At 42.1% G+C, this 22,825-nt stretch overlaps 1 protein-coding gene across 2 annotated transcripts in view; it reads left to right on the plus strand.

Annotated features, from left to right (window-relative positions):
- Window positions 1-22,825, plus strand: part of WDR70 (WD repeat domain 70) — a 157,150-nt gene that overhangs the window by 15,854 nt on the left and 118,471 nt on the right. For both annotated transcript variants that reach the window (XM_061616604.1, XM_061616613.1), the window contains 4 exons: window positions 11,794-11,853; window positions 14,943-15,076; window positions 19,698-19,851; window positions 22,195-22,271. In XM_061616604.1, coding sequence (XP_061472588.1) covers window positions 11,794-11,853; window positions 14,943-15,076; window positions 19,698-19,851; window positions 22,195-22,271 — 425 coding nt within the window. The remainder of the gene's footprint in view (window positions 1-11,793; window positions 11,854-14,942; window positions 15,077-19,697; window positions 19,852-22,194; window positions 22,272-22,825) is intronic.

A 22,825-nucleotide genomic window follows, 5' to 3' on the forward strand; every position in this document is an offset into this window, starting at 1 on the left:
GAAAACAACAGAATGAAATTTAACAGGGATAAGGGCAAAGTTCTACACCTAGGAAAAAGAAAGCACAGTTACAAGATGGGGGATACTTGGCTCAGCAATACTACGTGTGACAAGAATCTTGAGATTGTTGATCACAAGCTGAATATGAGCCAACAGTGTGATGTGGCTGTAAAAAAGGCAAATGCTATTTTCAGCTGCAACAGAAGTATAGTTTCCAAATTGCATGAAGTATTGGTTCTCCTTTATTTGGCACTGGTTGGGTATGCTTTAAGTTGGATTCCTGCATTGAGCAGGGGGTTGGACTCAGTGACCTTATAGGCCCCTTCCAACTCTACTGTTCTATAACCAGTGTAATGTTTCTTGACTAGCAATAAGTTTGGCTTGCTTTTGACTGTCTCTTCTTATCTAACTTTTGGCTTAGTAGCTGTCTATGGCTACTGCTATAACTATGGCCATTCCCGTGTCTTTGGCTTGCAATGCATACAGTCTTATGCTCAGAGTTCATTTCAATGCCTCAACCGTTTGCTCCTGCCCTTGTCCCTATGCTTAAACACAACTTAATTGTTTTGTTTTCCAGGCTTTGATCAGTTTTAGAGGGAAGTTCTATTTGTGATCATGCATCAGCTGTGTCTGATAAAGCAGAGAAGAGTGCTTATTAGCCTTGGAATTACATAAAGCATTGATCACTGCAGTACCATAGCACAAACTGAAAGCCTTTTATATTAGATTTCATTTTTGATGTCCACCCCAAAATGTAATTTAATAGAAGTTAATGGGGTTGGAGAGAAGTTAAGCGGTACAATACCAGTTATTTAGTTACAGAATGGCAAATGAAAACAATCTGATTATGAGAGCTGGTGTAGCACAATGGCTAAGGGAGTTAGCTACGAATTAGGAAGCTCCTGGTTCAAGTCTTGCCTCTGCATTGGTGGTGGGAATCTTTATGGCCCCGAGGGCCCTATTTGATAGGTGGGTGATGCTACCCACCTGTCAATCACCTGATGTCACAATGATGTCAGTTTACTGAATAAATGTGATATATGTGGGAGGTGCATCCCCTGCACTGTGTGTGTGTCTATGTGTGAGGTAGGGGGAGCTATATTGTCAGCGGGATGTGAGGATAATCTGGCTGTGATATCTGTCACCCTATGGATTGCCAGGGTTGATTCAGCTGATATACAGTAGTCTGTGTGTTTAGATATGCTCCAAGTTGGAATTATTAGACAAAAGAGGACAAACCAATTCCTCCGTAGATAACTCAGTTGTTCAGTATTTAAGGTTGAGTCCATTAAAATGCTTATCCTTTTAACTGCTTAGAAATCCTTAACAATTGCTGCTCCACGAGCTAGAGGGAGCCCCAGCTGACGAGGAGTCAAGGCCCCAACTGACAAAGCATCAAGGCGAGTTAAGCAGCAGAGCGAGTTCGGCAGCAGGGCGAGGAGGCCAGGGCCCCCCACTCTGCCCGTCTGTTCCCTGACCTCAACTAAACCGCAGTCTCCAACCCATTGACGTAATAAACCTTAAACAAAACTATGCAGGTAAGAAGCCAGCAGGGGTGTGGGGGCTTTCCAGTGTTTTGCACCGCCTGCAGCATGTACGACTATCTGCCTGTTGGACAGAAGTCGTGGGTGTGCTCTTGGTGCAATGAGCTCCTGGCTCTCCGGGAACGACTTCATTTCCTAGGGGGCCAAGGTGGCAGACCTGGAAAAGCTGAGAGAGGCAGAGAGGTGTGTGGAGGAGGCCTTCAGGGACGTTATAGCTGTGTCCCACTCCAACGATGATAGCTCTCCTGCTATCATGGAGAACGATGGTCTCGGGGAAGGAGAGCATCCAGCTGAGGAAGAGGGAAACGATCCCTTAGAAGGGACCCATTCCTTGGGGGATGAGCAGCTATCTTCTCGTGCCGAGGATATATCTTCAGGGGCTGGAGGGATCCTTGTAGTGGGTGATTCGATCATTAGGAACATAGACAGTGGGGTGTGTGATGGGCGTGTAGACCGCAAGGTGTTTTGCCTGCCTGGTGCGAAGGTTGCGGATATCGCCCATCGTTTAGATAGTTTGGTAGACAGTGCTGGGAAGGAGTCAGTGGTCGTGGTGCACGTTGGCACCAACGACATGGGGAAATGCAGCCGTGAGGTCCTGGAAGCAAAATTTAGGTTGCTAGGTAGGATGCTGAAAGCCAGGACCTCCAAAGTGGCTTTCTCTGAAATGCTACCGGTTCCACACGCAGGACCAGCCAGACAGGCCCAGCTTCGCAGTCTCAATGCGTGGATGAGACGATGGTGTCGGGTGGAAGGGTTTGGATTTGTTAGGCACTGGGGAACTTTTTGGGACAAGCCGGGCCTGTACAAAAGGGACGGGCTCCACTTGAACCAGAATGGAACCAGACTGCTGGCACTTAAAATTAAAAAGGTGGCAGAGCAGCTTTTAAACTGACTGAGGGGGGAAACCCGACAGGAGCTGAGAAAGGTCCGGTTCGGAATAAACCTCCCCCCTGGGATAAAAACCAAAGAAATGATGAAATTTTAAAAGGGGTAGGCCTAGAAGTAGGCATTGTGAGAGCAGGGGCACAGGATATAAATTCAGAAGAGCAAAATTACCACAGGCCTAACCACAAGTGCCAAAGATACTTGAAGAGAGACACTGCTTACAAGTGCCTGTACGCTAATGCTAGGAGCCTGCGAACCAAGATGGGAGAACTGGAGTGCTTGGTCTTAGAGGAGAGCATTGATATAGTGAGCATAACGGAGACCTGGTGGAATGGAGAAAACCAGTGGGATACGGTTATCCCTGGATATAAACTATATCGGAAGGACAGGGAAGGACGTATTGGTGGCGGAGTCACTCTATACGTGAAAGAAGGCATTGAATCCAGTAAGCTCGAAACCCCAAAAGAGGCAGACTCCTCCACAGAATCGTTGTGGGTGGTGATACCATGCCCCAGGAGGGACTTAATACTGGGAACGATCTATCGTCCCCCTGATCAAAATGCTCAGGGAGACCTTGCGATGAGATATGAAATTGAGGAAGCATCCAAACTAGGAAATGTGGTAGTAATGGGTGACTTCAACTACCCGGACATAGACTGGCCGCATATGTGTTCCAGTCATGACAAAGAAGCAAAGTTTCTAGATATTCTAAATGACTATTCCCTAGACCAGTTGGTCATGGAACCGACCAGAGGGACGGCAACCCTGGACTTAATCCTCAGTGGGGACCGGGACCTGGTGCAAGATGTAAGTGTTGTTGAACCGATTGGGAGCAGTGACCACAGTGCTATTAAATTAAACATACATGTAACTGGCCAATTGCCAAGAAAATCCAACACGGTCACATTTGACTTCAAAAGAGGAAACTTCACAAAAATGAGGGGATTGGTAAAAAGAAAGCTGAAAAACAAAGTCCAGAGGGTCACATCACTCGAAAATGCTTGGAAGTTGTTTAAAAACACTATATTAGAAGCTCAACTGGAGTGCATACCGCAGACCAGAAAAGGTACCACCAGGGCCAAGAAGATGCCAGCATGGTTAACGAGCAAAGTCAAGGAAGCTCTTAGAGGCAAAAAGTCTTCCTTCAAAAAATGGAAGTCTTGTCCAAATGAAGAAAATAAAAAAGAACACAAACTCTGGCAAAAGAAATGCAAGAAGACAATAAGGGATGCTAAAAAAGAATTTGAGGAGCACATTGCTAAGAACATAAAAACCAACAACAAAAAATTCTATAAATACATTCAAAGCAGGAGACCATCTAGGGAGACAATTGGACCCTTGGATGAGAAGGGAGTCAAAGGTGTACTAAAGAACGATAAGGAGATTGCAGAGAAGCTAAATGAATTCTTTACATCTGTCTTCACAGTGGAAGATATAGGGCAGATCCCTGAACCTGAACTAACATTTGCAGGAAGGGATTCTGAGGAACTGAGACAAATAGTGGTAACGAGAGAGGAAGTTCTAATGGACAATATAAAAACTGACAAATCACCGGGCCCGGATGGCATCCACCCGAGAGTTCTCAAAGAACTCAAATGTGAAATTGCTGATCTGCTAACTAAAATATGTAACTTGTCCCTTGGGTCCTCCTCCGTGCCTGAGGACTGGAAAGTGGCAAATGTAACGCCAATCTTCAAAAAGGGATCCAGAGGGGATCCCGGAAATTACAGGCCAGTTAGCTTAACTTCTGTCCCTGGAAAACTGGTAGAAAGTATTATTAAAGCTAGATTAACTAAGCACATAGAAGAACAAGCCTTGCTGAAGCAGAGCCAGTATGGCTTCTGCAAGGGAAAGTCCTGTCTCAGTAACCTATTAGAATTCTTTGAGAGTGTCAACAAGCATATAGATCGAGGTGATCCAGTGGACATAGTGTACTTAGACTTTCAAAAAGCGTTTGACAAGGTACCTCACCAAAGGCTTCTGAGGAAGCTTAGCAGTCATGGAATAAGAGGAGAGGTCCTCTTGTGGATAAGAAATTGGTTAAGAAGCAGAAAGCAGCGAGTAGGAATAAACGGACAGTTCTCCCAATGGAGGGCTGTAGAAAGTGGAGTCCCTCAAGGATCGGTATTGGGACCTGTACTTTTCAACTTGTTCATTAATGACCTAGAATTAGGAGTGAGCAGTGAAGTGGCCAAGTTTGCTGATGACACTAAATTGTTCAGGGTTGTTAAAACAAAAAGGGATTGCGAAGAGCTCCAAAAAGACCTCTCCAAACTGAGTGAATGGGCAGAAAAATGGCAAATGCAATTCAATATAAACAAGTGTAAAATTATGCATATTGGAGCAAAAAATCTTAATTTCACATATACGCTCATGGTGTCTGAACTGGCGGTGACCGACCAGGAGAGAGACCTCGGGGTTGTAGTGGACAGCATGATGAAAATGTCGACCCAGTGTGCGGCAGCTGTGAAAAAGGCAAATTCCATGCTAGCGATAATTAGGAAAGGTATTGAAAATAAAACAGCCGAGATCATAATGCCGTTGTATAAATCTATGGTGCGGCCGCATTTGGAATACTGTGTGCAGTTCTGGTCACCTCATCTCAAAAAGGATATTATAGAGTTGGAAAAGGTTCAGAAGAGGGCAACCAGAATGATCAAGGGGATGGAGCGACTCCCTTACGTCGAAAGGTTGCAGCATTTGGGGCTTTTTAGTTTAGAGAAAAGGCTGGTCAGAGGAGACATGATAGAAGTGTATAAAATTATGCATGGCATTGAGAAAGTGGATAGAGAAAAGTTCTTCTCCCTCTCTCATAATACTAGAACTCGTGGACATTCAAAGAAGCTGAATGTTGGAAGATTCAGGACAGACAAAAGGAAGTACTTCTTTACTCAGCGCATAGTTAAACTATGGAATTTGCTCCCACAAGATGCAGTAATGGCCACCAGCTTGGACGGCTTTAAAAGAAGATTAGACAAATTCATGGAGGACAGGGCTATCAATGGCTACTAGCCGTGATGGCTGTGCTCTGCCACCCTAGTCAGAGGCAGCATGCTTCTGAAAACCAGTTGCCGGAAGCCTCAGGAGGGGAGAGTGTTCTTGCACTCGGGTCCTGCTTGCGGGCTTCCCCCAGGCACCTGGTTGGCCACTGTGAGAACAGGATGCTGGACTAGATGGGCCACGGGCCTGATCCAGCAGGCTCTTCTTATGTTCTTATGTTCTTATGTTCTTAACTGGCTTTGACTAAGGAGTTTATGGTCTAGACATGATGCGGAGTCAGGAAAAGAGTAGTAGTGTACTTAATTACAAAAAGGTTAAATTCATAATCACACGACTTAGCATGATGACTGAAACTATACCTGAAAAATTGCTTTGGGCAGCACCGGATATGTCTATCATAGCAGTAACAAGTTGGATGTGCAACAAAATGTTGCAGTATGCAGTGCTGTGTTCAGAGTTTGTCAGTAAACCTTGTCCTTCTCCAGGATGCTTCATTCCATTCCCTGTCCATAGTCAGCCACTGAGCATATTCATTGGGCTCCCCACCTGCAGGGTTTTTTCAGTGAAGTTTTTTTTTAACTTCTGCAGATCTTGGTGATTCCCCAAGCCTCCTGATACCCGTCTTTTTTGTATATGTTGTGCCCCAGACTGAGGGAGAGCTAGATCAGGGAGAGAAGTCAGATGAGGACGAGATCCCTTGGGAAGTTGAGGGAAGGGAGAATATCAGGGAGGGTTCTGACAGACCCCAGACTCCTATGCCCAGCACATCCGTTGATGCAGTTCCTGCCCCTTCTGCACGTCCCGCGTCTGAGCAGTTGGGATGAGACTCCCCAGTCGCACTCTCCACGCCTACGCAGGAATCCCCGCCAAACACTTAGAGCGCTTCCCAGCCAATCAGCGTCCAGCTTCTAGAGGCCACGCTGTCACCTAGCGAAGCCCCCCTTACTGATGCGCCGTTTGAGACTCACCCTACCTCATCCCGTGCAAGGAGGCGCGAGAAGATAGACTTTCAAAAGGTGGAACTCAGGTGAATCTGCCGTTTACACACAAAAACCTTCCCTGCTTCAGGCAGTGTCATCCAAGGCACAAGTGCTGAGTCAGCTTTCACCAAATGCTGCAGAGACTGCTTAGTTAGGATAGTTAGGAAAAGTAGTAAGTCAGAGTATTCAGGTGTATGAAGCGCACTGCTTTGGATGTAACTATAATCTTAATAAAAAGAGAAAAAGACATCACCTTGCCTCAGTCTGAATCCTTCGGCTCTGGGCAGGACAGTATACAGTGTATATGGTACCATTTTATTTATTTATTGAATTTATTAGTCGCCCGTCTGGCTGGTTATCCAGCCACTGTGGGCAACGTACAAACTAGACATACAAATACATTGGACATTAAAAATTTTGGCTACATGAGCAACGGCACACAGAACCTGAACACTAGAAATAGTCATGTGAAAATATAAGTTACATAGAGTTTCTTACAGTTAATCTGTTAATGGTAACATTTGAAGTATAGAATTCCTTCTGTCACAGAAGTCATCACTCCTTAAAGTATACTACCTAAACATTTAACTTGCGAACATGAAATATTCTCCTTTGGATACATCTCAATTTGCAACTGAATTTGTGTTCATATATAGGCATTTTTGAGGTGGGTTTGAGATATTTATAGTATATTCTATAATTTAGGAAGTTTAGAGTTACTGAAAGGGAATGGGTCACATTGATTCTTCATAAATATTTGGCTATTTTTAAGAGATGTTTTGCCAAGGCATGTCCCTGGAGGTTGTTATCTTCACTTTTGTTTTGATTGAACAGTTTTATTTAAAACTCTGGAATCCCTTGGACAGTGCAGCTAATGTTTTCACTCCAGAATGTACTTCCAGCAACTAGTTCTTAGAATTCCAAGGGTGAATTTGCATGGGTTTTTTTAATGTTATGCAGGTGGCAATTGCAGATGCCGCTTGATATCTGTATGCTGGAAATTACTTCTTGGCCCGGTCTGGCCCAGCCTAAAAGTTACTTTAGCTCTCCACTGTCTTTGGCTTCAGCCTCCTAGCTGTGCCTTGTAAAAGGAAGGGGGAAATGTTATTGGCAGGCTGGTCAAAGACTTGTTTAGAGCCCATTCTTCTGTTGCATTTATTTCCTCTACTTTTTTATAAAAAGGATTTGTAATCCTGCCCTTCTTGCCCAGCCTGTCCTCAAATCCTACCTTGTCTGTCTTCCCATCTTCTCCCCCTTACTTTTCACGTGATCCACCTAGGCCAGCCTTTCCCAGTGTGGTGTCCTCCAGATGTTTTGGACTACAACTCCAATCACGACTGTGCTGCCTAGGATCCAATAGGAGTTATCATCCAAAATGACTGGAGGCTGGCCTAGACCATCCACTTCCTGTGTTGCTCCTGACATTGCAATATGTGAACATTTCTTCTACTAGCCATCATTTGGCAAGTAACTACAGCCACCAGAATTCTTTCTGGACTGATCTATGCCCACAGTTGAGGGACGCGTAGTTGACTGCATAATAAATATTGTTTGTGTAATATAAGGTGATTGTGAAAGAAATGTACTCCACACGACATTTAGATTAAAAAAAAAAAACCAATGTGCTAATGTTTTTATTTTGTATGGTTGGCTGCAGTTTGTATAATTCAGAATGTAACTTGGATGGCTTTAAAAGAAGATTAGACAATACATGGAGGATATGGCTGTCAGTAGCTACTAGCCATGATGGCTATGTTCTGCCTTTGCGGTCGGAGGCATTGTGCTTCCAGATTGGGGCTTCCCATAGGCATCTGTTTGGCCACTGTGAGGACAGGATGTTGGACTAGATGGCCCATTGGCTTGATCCAGCAGGCTCTTCTTGTATGCTTATGTTTTTAATAAAAACAATGACATCCAAAGCATTTTCTGGATTGTCATGTGGGAAGCCTCTAAGACTAATAAGGGGCATTTATTTAAATTTTAAAAAACACAGTTTATTTGTAGGAGGAAGAGACAAAGAATGGAAAGATCTGCACTCTCACATTCACCCCCTGGAAATAGAACCTAAGAGGATGTGCTCACAAGTGATACAAATAGCATTCAGAATTCTAAGAAAACAATTGGCTATAGTAAATTGCACAGAACAGGATAATCATAGCAAAACCCTTTAAAAAGAACAACAAACTTGAGAATCTCCTGACCCACAGACTAGAGCAAAAAGCCCCCTCTCCCCAAACTTTTAAAAAAGTAAGAGTATGCAATTTTTGTGCTACTAAGATAGTCTGGTACAGAGAGAGAATGTGGCAGGAAACAACATAGTTTGGAGAATATTCTAAACAAAGCTTACCCCAGTCCTATCTCCTTCTCTCAACTCCATGCTATTATAATGAGCAAATTAAAGAAGTATTGGGAAATGTGATGATGTGACAAAACAATTACTGAGTTGAAGTTAGTGAAAGGCGGTGAAAAATTCCTCACTGACGCCAATGGTGCCATATGGGATGTTAGGCCTGCACTTTCCCAGTGTTTTCTGACTCAACCTATTCTGATGACATTACTAAGGAAATGTGGCCCTCCCAAGAAAGAGGGCAAACTATATGCGATCGTATTTATGTACAGCAATTAGGGACTCTTACTTGAACAAATGATATAATGACTTGTGTGTAGGTACTTAATGATTCCTCATCCTAATGAAAACAAGATGGTCTGAGGGTCGACAGTTTTGTTGATACCTAATGCTGTCTGTGTTAAAGATCAAATAATTGCACTGATTGCCTGTAAGCTTCCGAGCCCAATTCAAAGTGCTGGGTTTGACCCATATAGCTCTTTATGGCTCAGGACTCCAATAACTTCTGGAACGCGTCTCCCAATATGAACCTACCCGGACCCAGAGCTTGGAAAAGTTACTTTTTTTGAACTACAACTCCCATCAGCCCCATCCAGCCCCATGCTGGCTGGGGCTGATGGGAGTTGTAGTTCAAAAAAGTAACTTTTCCGAGCTCTGCCTGGACCCCTAGATCTTCCTCTGAGGCCCTTCTCCAGGTCCCCCCTCTGAGGGTGGTGACAAGGGAGAGGGCCTTTTCAGTTGTGGCTCCCCATTTTTGGAATATGCTTCCCAGTGAGGTCAGCCTGTCATCTCTTTGGTGCCAGATGAAGACATCCATTTTCTCCCAGGCATTTGATAGATTGAGATGATGTTTTGTTTTAATATGCTGCCAAACCTTTGTGTGGCTGCGTGGGGTGCTTCTGCTATTGTCCTGTTGTTGTTTATTGTTATATTTTTATAGTGCTTTATTTGTTTTAACATTGTGTAAGTTGCTTGGAGACCTTCAGGTATCAAGCAAATAATAAATCTAAATAATAATAATAGGAAGGTTAGGCATGATGGATGCTGGAGATACCGTAACCTTGGCGAAGACATAGTTCATATATAGAGAAGTTGTCCCTTTTGGACAGAGCTTGGAAAAGTTACTTTTTTGAACTACAACTCCCATCAGCCCCAGCCAGCATGGCCACTGGATTGGCTGATGGGAGTTGTAGTTCAAAAAAGTAACTTTTCCAAGCTCTGCTTTTGGAGGGGGGCGGTATTGGTTTATTTCATCAGTATGTTATAAATTAATATTTTTAGAAACTTTAGATTGTATAAGGAGGCTCACACAAAGGGACCTTCCCCTCCTTCTCTCTTCTGTAGCCCCTGTTCTCCCAGAAAAGCCTCTCTTGTAGGTTAGCAGTCCTCTGGAAGAGTATGGAATAGGGTAGTGCTGTGATGGCAGGGGGGAAATCCAAATGAGGATACCCTGCTTGAGCTGCTCTGCCCAGCTTCAGCTGCCCAGTTTCAGTTTCTCACACCCAACCATGCTGTTCTAGAGGACCCCCTGACTTCTTGAGCTACGCAGGGAACAGGCAGATGATCTGCTTCCTCTTGAATCTTTGGTAAAGGGTGGACTTCATAAATAGATAAATCACTGTCAGATGCTTGAATTCTGATAGAAAACATAAAATCTATCTACTGATAGTAAAGTATTCATGCTCTTATTTAAATAAGATTTGATCAATACCTCAGCACAGTCATTAACCAAAATGGAGGCAATAGTCAAGAAATCATAAGAAGGCTAGGACTGGAGAGGGCAGCTATGAGAGAACTAGAAAAGGTCCTCAAAGGCAAAGATATATCACTGAACACCAAAGTCAGGATTATTCAGACCATGGTATTCCCGATCTCTGTATGGATGTGAAAGTTGGACAGTGAAAAAAGCGGATAAGAGAAAAATCAACTCATTTGAAATGTGGTGTTGGAGGAGAGCTTTGTGGATACCATGGACTGCAAAAGAGACAAATAATTGGGTGTTAGAATAAATTAAACCAAAACTATCACTAGAAGCTAAAATGATGAAACTGAGGTTATCCTACTTTGGACACATCATGAGAAGACATGATTCACTGCAAAAGACAATAATGCTGGGAAAAACAGCAGGGAGTAGAAAAAGAGGAAGGCCAAACAAGAGATGGATTGATTCCATAAAGGAAGCCACAGCTGTGAACATACAAGATCTGAACAGGGTGGTTCATGACAGATGCTGTTGGAAGTCGCTGATTCATAAGGTCGCCATAAGTTGTAATTGATTTGAAGGCACATAACAAAGTGCGGGCGTATCTTATCTGTTTACATCTGGACTGTGTCATTAGTTATATTACAAGGCATAGTTTGAAGTATATTTGATATTTTTTTAAAAAATGTGTTTAAAATCCAAAATTGCAGCTGCAGAAAGGTAAAGAATTTGTTCTCATAATAACTAAAATGATTTTCCTTTTTGCAGCTTGCAAATTGTCTTGTGGGAATTGTTGTAGGCAGCATGCAGCATCTCTCTCTCTCTCTCTCTCTCTCTCTCTCTCTCTCTCTCTCTCTCTCTCTCTCTCTCTCTCTCTCTCTCTCTCTCTCTCTCTCTCACACACACACACACACACACACACACACACACACACACACACACACACACACACACACACACACACACACACACACACACACACACACACACACACACACACACACACACGTACGTTGATTATAGATAATTGCTACAATCCTTAAAACAACATCCACCAAGGTTTGCACTCATTATTTATGGAGGGAGGAAAAGCAATCATGACTTTTGAGTGAAGCAGTGGAAACATAACTGAGGCTACAGTTCTATTCCTGTTTACCTGGGGATTAACCAATTGAACTCAATGGATCTTACTTATAAGTAGACATATATAGAGTGCATTGTCAGTATTCTATGAGAAATCAGTTGTTTTCCCACTTCTAGATTTTATTCTATTATGCAGAAATGCCCTTTATGTTCATATCTAAATATTTTCCTTAACAATATTATTTTTCTTAGGATCCTGTCAAGAAGATTCCTGACTCGCATGAAATTACACTGCACCATGGAACAAAAACAGTAAGTGTCTTAGCATCTCATTGTTCTTGGAGCACTGTGATAAAAGGTTTGTGGTCAGAACTTTACATTATTTCATTGTCTGATAATCTGTAGTGTATACAGTGGCTTTTCTTTGTTAATTTCACACAGCTGAAGTATGTGTAAACCTCTTGTGCAGAGGTGAGCAGTTTGGGTTCAGCTAAACAATGGTCTGGCTTAGCATTGTGTCTGAATCCCTCCCCAACAAACCATGAATGGTAAGCCACAAACAAACCTTGGTTATAACTGATGGCTTGTTTGGACAGAAATAAACAACAAGCCCAGGTTCGGATGCAACGCTAAGCCAGACCACAGCTGGTCTGGGGGGCAGGAGTATCCACAATTTAACCAGTGTGTACCAGCTTGTTGCATGTTCACCTTTAAGCCATAGTTTATAGTTTAACTATGGTTTAAAGTGACATGTGAATCAGACCATTGGATGATCCCACATTCCTTTGGGGATGTGTGAATGGAAGTGTCATTCTTGTTAGAGGGACCAAATTATTTTCATTATTTAATTTTGGTGGTGCCTTAGTTACATAGGCAAAATAGAGGTGCCACTGCCTTCCAAGGAGCATTGAAAACAGACAAGGGGGAATACAAGCACCACATCTTCCTTCAGGGAAGTCATTACATGCTTAGAAGGAAGAAAGAGAGAAGCTTTGATGGAGAGAAAGAAATCTTCAGGTGGCTGAGGGTGGTAAAGTTGGGAGGAGCAAACATCACTGACAAAGACACAACAGGAAACAAGGGCTGAGAAGCAGCATAGAGAGAATCCATGGAGATCTTTATAGGTAAGGACAAAGTGTTTGTCCTAGATACAGAAGGGGATGGGAAGCCATGTAGTTGCCCCCACTCATTTGGTTCCTTGATACACCAGCAAAAACTGTGAAGTTAAAATCTACCTTAACGCAAACACAATGCTCCAAACAAAGTTAAGGTACAAACATAAAATACATAATTATAAAGTGATATCAAAAATTTAATATGTATGTAAACAGTCAATATAAAATCCCTATAAGTATTCTCATATAATAATAAAGATGGCCAGCAAAATAATAAAAAAATCAGTGCCCATACACAATGAAATACAAAATATATAATATAATCAAGACAATATCAATGTGAAGATAAAAGGCAACTTGTAAACAGTGGCCAATACACATAAATCAATGCCCATATGTAATTAATTGCAAAATGTATAACATAGCCAAACGCATTTCGACAATTAGTCTTCTTCAGTGGCTTTCATGATGAGTATACATTTTGTGTATTATGTTCTGAGATATGAACTGATATGTGGGCTATTCATTAACTCAATTATTCATTTCCTTCTGTCAGTCAATTATAAAAGACATATATGGACAATTTTACCAACGTCAATTTTACCTTGATACACACATTGACCACATTTACACCATACATTTATTCCATTGTGTTTCCACTTTAAACAGACCCCTATTCCCCTCACAGAGTTACAATTCCCTGAGTGGCCCCAATTCCCAAGGAATTGCAGGTTTGTGATGGGAATAGAGGTCTCCAAACAACTCTCAGCACCCTTCACAAACTACAATTCCCAGGATTCTTTGGGGGAAGCCATGACTGTTTAAAGTGGAATAATTGTGGGATATATACATGGTGTGAATGTGACCATTCTTGGAGCGGTTGTAGGACTGCATGATGGGGAAGCTGTTTCTGTGGCATTACAGGCAGGTAAGTGTAAATTGATCAGAATAGAGTTGGGGGAGGGGAGATTTTTTTTATACGCTTACCAATTTTTGATCTCTAGCTTTATTTTGTTAAGCATGTTTCATCTAAAAGTAAGACTCACATCCATTCTTCCTGCTGGGTAACACTTGGTTTTAAGCAGACAGTTATTTGGTCTGAAGACACATGAGGCCATCACCTTGCTTAAGCTCAGTAGGTCTGAGTCTGGTCAATGCCTGGATGGGTGACACGGCCACCTGAGAACCAGGTGTACACTGCCGTGGGTTCCATGAAGGAAGGCAGGATGTTAATTTAGATAGTGTAATAAGTCATACTGCCGTGCTGTTCCTTGATAGCCAAGCCAAGTTTGATGATGTGCCCATTGCTGCCCCCTCCCCAGTCCTATGATTTGCTGCCCAGGGACAAGCTTTTAAGGACCATTGCTCCCCTCGGCCTCCTCTCCAGATCTCGTGTAAGGTCAGATCACTGAGGCTCCCATCTGTATCTCTTCAAACTAATGAATTGAAGCTGTTGATGACTGTGTTCCTGTGCAGCTGAGAAATATCAAAAAAGATTTCCCACGTTGAAGATCCTTTCCAGAAACCTTATTAATTTTCCAGTTGCCTTGCCTGTAACAGGAGTGGTTTTCCCACTGAAACTGCAGGGATAAATTTTCTCCTGACAGTTTGACATGTAGGTGAGCAGTGGAAAGTGTTACATAATCAGCTGAGATATTCTAAGTGTCATGCTTTCTATACTTACAATTTACAGCTGTTTCAGCTATGTACACGGTAACTGTCTAATGTGGTTTTGTCATTTGTGGCACTAAGTACAGTGCACTCTATTTCTAATGGTCTAATTTGCAAAGCTATCTTGTGTCAGAAATGGAAGAGGCAGGAAGGTACTGACCTAAGGAGGAGTATTGTAGTGGTATTAAAGCTGTCACTTTTTTTAGAAAAAGAAAATACCAGGATAATTCAGAACAGAAATATCTGTATTGTGTTGGACTCTGCAGTAAATTAAGGGTCACTGGGTACAATCCATCTTCACCTGCATTTAAGGGTGGCGGGGAAGGGAGATCTTCGTAGGATCAATTGAGCCTTTAATCTCTCCGTCAAGCAGGATTGGATGCAACACAATGAAAAGTGTGAATAAATTACTGATATGAGACATACATGTGCACTTACAGAGGGGGAAATGGTTCATGCAGCACATCTTCTAAATGATGTTGTTTGGTGCAGGCTTTTATCCAGTTGAAATAAATATATTTCAAAACGCATTTGAAAGCCTAAAACGCTAAATAGATTTCTCATCTGATGTTCATGTAATGGTTTATTGGTTTGTTTTTTAACCTTGCCTTATAGGTCTCTGCTTTGGGATTGGATCCCTCAGGTGCCCGTTTGATAACTGGAGGCTATGACTATGATGTTAGATTTTGGGATTTTGCTGGAATGGATGCATCTCTTCAAGCTTTTCGATCTTTGCAGCCATGTGAATGGTACATCCTGATGTTTCTCTCTTTCCCTGCTCCTTCACCAACTTAGAATAACAACAATCCTAATTTATAATAACTTAATAGTCTGCCGGCTGGGACTAATGGGAGTTGTAGTCCAACAGCATCCAGAGGACACCAGGTTGCCAGAGGTTGCTGTATAGCACGCTAGCCCTTCCCAATCCACACATTTTGAGCTTAAAAGTTTGTTGTTAATGTAGACAATACTGAACTAGATGGACCAATGGTCCAAGGTAGCTTCCTATGCTCCTTCGTTTCTTGTAAATTCGAAGTGGGACATTTTATATTTGATTGCTACTGTTCTGTTGCTGTTACAGTCCAGAGCACCTTTTTTAAAAGTATTTCTTGCTATTCTTATAGATCCAGAGCTAGGCTTGCAGAGGCACTAGTAAACGAGATGAACCTTCCTTGGCACAGCAGGGCCTGCGCCAGGCATGACAGGACCCTTGGGCACCAGCTTGCCCCAGGTGTGCGGCTCCTGCCTGTTTCACGTACCTCTCTCTTGTCTCCTGCTTCTGCGCACACTGCACGCACAGGGCTGCCATCAACCAAGATGGCAGCGGAGGCTTCTCTAAGGGGCTGGTGTCCCCACTGCCATCTTAGTTGATGGCACGCATGCACGGTACACTACACTCACACACATGCCTGCCATCAACCAAGTTGGCAGTAGGAGCATCAGCCCCTTAAAAAAGCCTCCACCACCATCTTGGTTGATGGCAACCCTGTGTGTGCAGCCTCAGGAGAGAGAGGTAGGTGGAGTGAGCAAATGGGTGGGCGGCCTGAAAGCTTCCTCCCTGTGATCCGTGGATCACAGCAGGGGAGCATTACTCCCCCACCCTAACGAGAGGCCCTTCGGGGCCGTGGGCACAGTACATATTGCTCAATACTTTACTGGCACATCTTGTCATTTCCCATGACCTCGCAAATCTCTATTGCTTTATTTACTCATACATTTAGAAACAATTAAAAAGCTAAAAGAATAAGCAAATAGGCTGAACATACTGTTGTTTTTTTTAAAAAGTGAAATAATTATAACAGCAGTAGTTCTGATAAATCTAATAAAATTTTTGATCGTGTGCTTTTCCTTTGAGGGATCCTTTACATGTGTATTTTGAGGTTTTACCGTGGCCCGGCTAGTTAGGTGGTTTATTTCATATCCCTCCATTCTTCCTAAGGCAGTCGTTCCCAAGCTTTTTTTCCTACAGACCACCCGAAAATTGCTGAACACTTAATGGTTTTTCAGTCTATTGTGCTAGATGCTGTATGATTTTTAATTGTATTTTGTTGTGATACAATTTGAATTCTATGGATTTCAAACTGTATTACAATTGTATTTTGTTTGTATTACAATACAATATATAAGAAATGAAAGAGCAGTAAGTATACAATTAAAATCAACTGTGAATATGTAATGCGATGAATGTACTGTCTCCTATCTTCAACCACAATCTACAGACTTGCTGCAGATCATCCTAATGAAGCTTGTCTGTGGACAGTTTGGGAATTTCTGCCTTAAGGCAAAGGTATTGAGAAGGAAAAGTCAGCATTAAGCCTTTGGTTTTGCAGTTTCCTTAGTACCACAGGCTTGTTATTTTGAGTGAGACAGTGTTGTATTTTTGAATAATCTCTAGGAATGGAATTGTTTCCTCCTAATCCACTTTACATCTGACAAAATATAATATTTGTTGTTACAGGGAATACCTTTCTGCCAAGAGTGAGGAATCTTTGGCCATCCAGATGTTGTTGGACTCCAACTCCCATCAGCCCCAGCCAGCATGCCCAGTGGTCAGAGATGGTGGGAGTTATAGTCTAACAACATCTGAAGAGCCACAGGTTCCCCACCCCTTTCTATGTTAAGGATAGTTTTGGGGGCTTGCATTCTTCCTCTGGAGAAGTTTCTGTCAGCAAGACTTTTAAGTAGATACCTTATCCCAGTCTGCATCTGTGTTGGAATTACTTTTTTAGATGCTTTTAAAGCTTTTTCTAAGATGTTTTTTAAACATGCCTTGTTTTAATATGTTTTTAAAGATGCTTTGCTTTAATATTTTTAAAGATGTTTTGTTCTAATACTTTTTAAAGTCTTTTGTTTTTGAGGTGTTTTAGAGTGTTTTTAATGTTTTTTATTTGCCGCCCTGGGCTCCTTCTAGGAGGAAGGGTGGGATATAAATTTAATAAATAAATGAAAGCAGAAGTGTTTTGGGCCAGTTGCATGACATAAGCCCCTATTTGGATATCACTAGTGAATCAAATCGCATTATTTCAAACCCACATGGGCTAGTATTATGGTGGAGAAATGTGGATTGCCTTTACTTTATTCTAGCAAATTATTTTGCAAGGGGTAGTTGCATGGCAAGGCAGGACAGGAAAAGCACATATCCAGTGGTACCATCTCATGCACTGAAAACTTTTGCATCAAATCCATTTTGAACCAAAGAACAATTTGGTAGCTTTGATGGGGAACCTTCTAAAAGGAGAGGCTCAGTAAATGCATACAACAAATTCTTGTAGGCTTGCAGTCTCGGTGCTTAATGTCATAGCAGTTTGTTGATATAATGGTTTTAATTTTGGCTGATAAGATGTGTAGCATCTTGCACCAAAACTTGGCTAGTCCTGCTATTCTACATTTTTCATAAGTTCTGTAAAACTGGTGGGGGAGGAAATTAAACTTGAATATTTTATTTAATATGTAGCTTTTAAGGAATGAAGAGCTCCAGATAAGCTATATCTGTTTCCCTTGAAGACATACATGCAAATACTAACATCATTGCACTCTTACTGTCTCAGTGCTCTCTCATCCCCAGTTCCAAACCACTGGATATTTGGCTGTAACAGCAGAACTGTATCCTTTGCATTTCATCCATCTCTCTACACCAAACATTCTCTTACAGTCATTTAATCTTGTAAATGCTCTGTCTTATTCTTTCAGAGATGTTGCAGTTTGCATTTTAGCAGTACTGATCTTAAACATTTGTCACCATCTCTTTTTAAAATTTCCCATATTATCTGGTTTAAGATAATAAGAACAAAAATGTCCTTGCCTCTGGAAGTTCAAAAGTGGCCAAATTTGGGCCTGTTTGAACGTTACTTCCTCCTGTGCGCTACTTCTGATACTGAAATTGGGAGTGCTCTTTAGGCTTGCATCCTTTTTAAAGTTCATCCTCTTGCTTTTCTTGCTGCTGGAAGAAAATACCATCCAAGGAAGCAGATCCCACCATTATTTGAACTCTGAATCTCTCTTACCCTGGATATTGAGCCCTTTCCCCCCCTAGTGGTTTTAATATCCAAGGTAAAAGAGATCCGATGTTCAGATAACCACAGAATTTCCCATACTAGACACTACCCATGTTCAGGTTAATGAAAGAGGAGAGAGGCTGTGTTTGCAAGGAGAGGGTAATAGGAAGTTGACTTATTTTAAGTCAGACCATTGGTCCGACTAGCTCAGTGTTATCTACATATACCAGCCTTCCCCAACTTGGTGCCCTCCAGACAAATTACAACTCCCATCGGCCTCAGCCAGTGTGACCAGTGGTCAAGGATGACAGGAGATGAGGTTCAAAATATCTGGAGGGCAGTGGATTGGGGAAGGCTGATCTCACTGACTTTTTTTTTTGTTTTTTTGTATACTTGTTTGGCACATAGTAAGGATAAAACATTTTCACTTAGTTGACCTACAATAGTGATGCTGCTCTTGAAGGAATTGGTACAAAGGGCAGTATCCAGCAAAGTAGTTCTGCTAGCTCAAGGATTTCTGCTTGCGCAGTGGAACATTCCTTTCCTCTCCTGTCCTCTTCTGCCCCTTACTGGGAAGAAGGGCAGGATATAAATCTAATAAATGTTTTGGGGTTCCCCCAGATTTAGGGAAGGTGCAGGAGAGGGCAGGGAGACAAATTTCTGTTGCACAAGCAGAAATCCTTGTGCTAACAGAACTACTTTGCCGGATACTGCCCAACATCTCAGCCTGCAATTACAGGAAGGATATATTATGTGACATGAATTGAGATTTAGTACTGTGATAGTGAGAGAACTGAAATGAGACAGATTTTGGTGAGTAAGCCTAAATTAATGGTCACTGAGGTTACATTTTCAGAGCTGGCTAGCTTTTTAATATGGTTTAGGGTCTCACAACTTATGATGCATTTGCTATTGTTTGTCCCTTTGAATTGCTGTTATGTTAATTTTGGATTCTGTCTGCATCTTCATGCAGGTGGGTTAGGTGGGGAGTAAATTAACTGCCTGCAGGGATATGCAACTGGGTTTCCATCATCCTGTGGGCTTCATGAAGCTGCAAATGTCCATTAACATGACTCTAATTGTGCACGTTAATTGCATTACATAGACTTTTATTGTTATTGGCTGAGATCCAGGGATTCACATGTACACTAGAGTCTTCAGGCAGTTTCTCCCAAAAAAGCTCATTTGAGCTTAGAAAGTAAACTTTCTTTCTTCAAACAAGTCTATATAACTTGAAAGAAGTTGCAGAAATTTGGTGCTGGAAACATTCACAGGAAACATTCATTGGATTGTAGATTTCAACCTTTTTTTTAATGCTCTGACACTTACATATAAACAATGATGCTATTTACAACTTCATTCCCTAATTTTTCAGCCACCAGATCAAGTCTCTGCAGTACAGCAGCACAGGAGATGTCATTCTTGTCGTTGCGGGGAATTCTCAAGCTAAGGTCCTTGACAGAGACGGTTTTCCTGTAATGGAGTGTGTGAAAGGAGACCAATACATTGTAGATATGGCAAACACCAAGGTAACCAAAAAAAGTGCGTGGCTTGCAGTGTGTCTTTATACACTATTTTTCTATTCTCTCAGTGCAGGCTGATGAAAGGCAAACCATGTGGTAGCTGTCTGCACCATAGATATAGGCAGTCCCAAGATGAGCAAAGGAAATGTGGGTTGCATTTGATTCAGGAGAGATGTCAGCAAGAGTTCTCCTGTTCCCCTACTTGGTGCTCCCAGTGGTCTAAGGCAGGAGTGGGAATGTTACTGAACTACAACCCCAATCAGCCCTGGCAAGCATGGCCAATGACTAGGGATGATGGGAGTTGTAGTTCAGCAACATCTGGAGGGACACAGGCTCTAAATAAATATTCAGGGAAGAAACCAATCAAGCCATATCATTTTAGCCTCTGTAATAAAAAGCTACTTTCTCTACTTGCTTGCATTTTGGTTAGATTCATGCTAATCTAACTGGGGTGTTCTCTCTTCAGTCCACTAGGACTGAGTTCCTTGATGAAAGATAAAACCAGGAATTCTTTCTCTTACTTCAGTAGTGAATGATCACAGGTTCCAAATCTGGTTGACAGTTCAGTCCAATTCAGTTGAGATCTCCCTTGCTTGCAGGCTAGACAGAGAAGCAAGAACACTGCTGTCCTGAATGCTGAATCTTGCTGGATTGCGTTTGCTCTAGGCTCATTGTTCCAAGATGTACAAGTGGAACTCTAGCAGGCCTCATGCTTGTGTCTCCACCCCCTTCTTCCCTAGGCAGAAGTTCAGACAGACATAGTAGGGGTGAATAGTGTTCACTAACATCCCTTCACATCCTGGGCAAGGAGTTTGTTTCGGGTATGAAAGGATGTTAGTGAGAGTTCTCCCCATTTTACAGAAAGGGACCTTTCTTTCATTCATTCATCATTCAAGCAATAAAAGATGCAACAGGGAAATCTTGCTGTCCTCCCCCCCCCTTTATTTTTTGTTAGTGGTATGATTTGTTCTGAAGCTAATAAACATAGTTTCCCAGTTCAGAAACTATTCTGGTTTACTAGCAGGAAGTAAGGGAACAAAGGGACAGCAGAGTTCAGACAAAAAGCCAGTTTTTTTAAGCCAAGACAATTGTCTGAGCACACCTACAGTCTATCTCTGTTAATTTTGCAGAGTGATTTTGAAAGTATAATGGAATGCAAGTGTAAGATGGCATACACTGAATTCAGATTTGCTTAGGATCCACACTTTTTACTAAAGCATTAAAACAGGGATGAGGAACCTGGGGCCCAGAGGCCAAATCATAGAATAGTTGAGTTGGAAGGGGCTTATAAGGCCACTGAGTCCAACCCCATGCTCAATGCAGGAATCCAACTTAAAGTATACCCGACAGGTGGCTGTCCAGCTGCCTCTTGAATGCCTCCAGTGTTGGAGAGCCCACCACCTCCCAATGGAAATTGGTTCCCTTGTTGTACCTCTCTAACAGTTAGGAAGTTTTTCCTGATGTTCATTTGAAATCTGGCTTCCTGTTATTATCCCATTATTCTATGTCCTGCACTCCGAGATGATCAAGAAGAATCCTGGCCTACCTCTGTGTCACATCCTTTCAAGTACTTGAAGGAGTGCTATCATATCGCCCCTCAGTGTTCTGTTCTCCAGGCTAAACATGCCCAGTTCTTTCAGTCTCTCCTCATAGGGCTTTGTTTCCAATCCCCTGATCATCCTTGTAACCCTCCTCTGAATTCAGCCCTTCAGAACTCTATACCTGGCCCTTGGGTCTCTACTGGGGTTGCACCCCTTATTAGCCCTGCTTTCCATCCTTTTTCAGTGTTTTGCCTGGTTGGAACTATGTCCTTTAATTCTGGTAATGCTTCTTGTGTATCTGAATAGAGACTAGAGAAGAATGTGCAAGAGGGTGTAGAAACCACCCTATTGTGCAAAGGTAAAATGTGCATTCATTGCTCTGCCCACTTTTGCCTCTAGCCACACACACCCCCTACATGAGGGGCCTGGAATATTGCCCAGAAGGGAATATGGCCCTTGGGCTGAAAAATGTACCCTACCACTGTTTGAAAGAAATGAACCAAAGTTGTGTATTCAGATGTCACAGTTTTGTTGCTATAGAATAGCAGTGATTTATATAGACATTGGAAAGGGATAAGCAAGGATGAAGAAGATATAACTTGAAGTGGAAAGATTGAGAACCCTTAAATGTAAACACCCAGGTATCATAGTCTTGATTTGGACTGTTGATGAAAGAGCTTGCAGAATACATAATTGTATTTAATAATAAGGGTGTTCAACTGAAATATCTAAAAAGGAAGGAAACAAAAATAAAGCTACTAAAACATTGTGTTTTAATCATATGCATACCTTTGTTTCCCTTTTCTAGGGACACACAGCAATGCTTAATTCAGGCTGTTGGCATCCCAAAATAAAGGAGGAGTTTTTGACGTGTTCCAGTGATGGGTGAGTGTTGCTGCAAGACTGTGCTTTCTATTTTGGCTTTCTCTTTCTATGTTGAATTCCTCCCACTTACTCACTTTGCAGAATTTATTACAGAGGTCAAGGATTAACTGTACCTGGTGTATTGTCTGCATCTGTACCCTGAAACTCACTTAAAAATGTTTAATGGATTACATCCCTTAACTTATAAAGTACAGTTCAGACATCATACCAAACCATGGCTTGAGTTTTCATATGTATAAGCCAACCCTGGTTTAGTGTTTGTCTGCTTTGATTTTCCTTCTGCTCAGCTCCTGTTTCTCTGATGCAGCAGCTTGTGGAAGTCATGCAAGAGCCGTTAGTTAAGTTAAGTTTCTCATTGCTGTTTTTTAATTGTTCCAGTACATAGTTTCAAAACTGCATGGTTGCATAACTCCTGAAGAGGGTTTGATTCTGGATTGCCAACTGATTGCAAACTAAACACCATGCTAAAATAATATTTAAAGATCCTTTAACCATGTTTTGCTGTGACGTCTGAATTGAGCTGGGGAGAATTTAGACGAAAAAGTTGTTTTTAA

The sequence above is a fragment of the Rhineura floridana genome, chromosome 1 (assembly GCF_030035675.1).
Source record: "Rhineura floridana isolate rRhiFlo1 chromosome 1, rRhiFlo1.hap2, whole genome shotgun sequence".
In the NCBI taxonomy this organism is placed as follows: domain Eukaryota; kingdom Metazoa; phylum Chordata; class Lepidosauria; order Squamata; family Rhineuridae; genus Rhineura; species Rhineura floridana.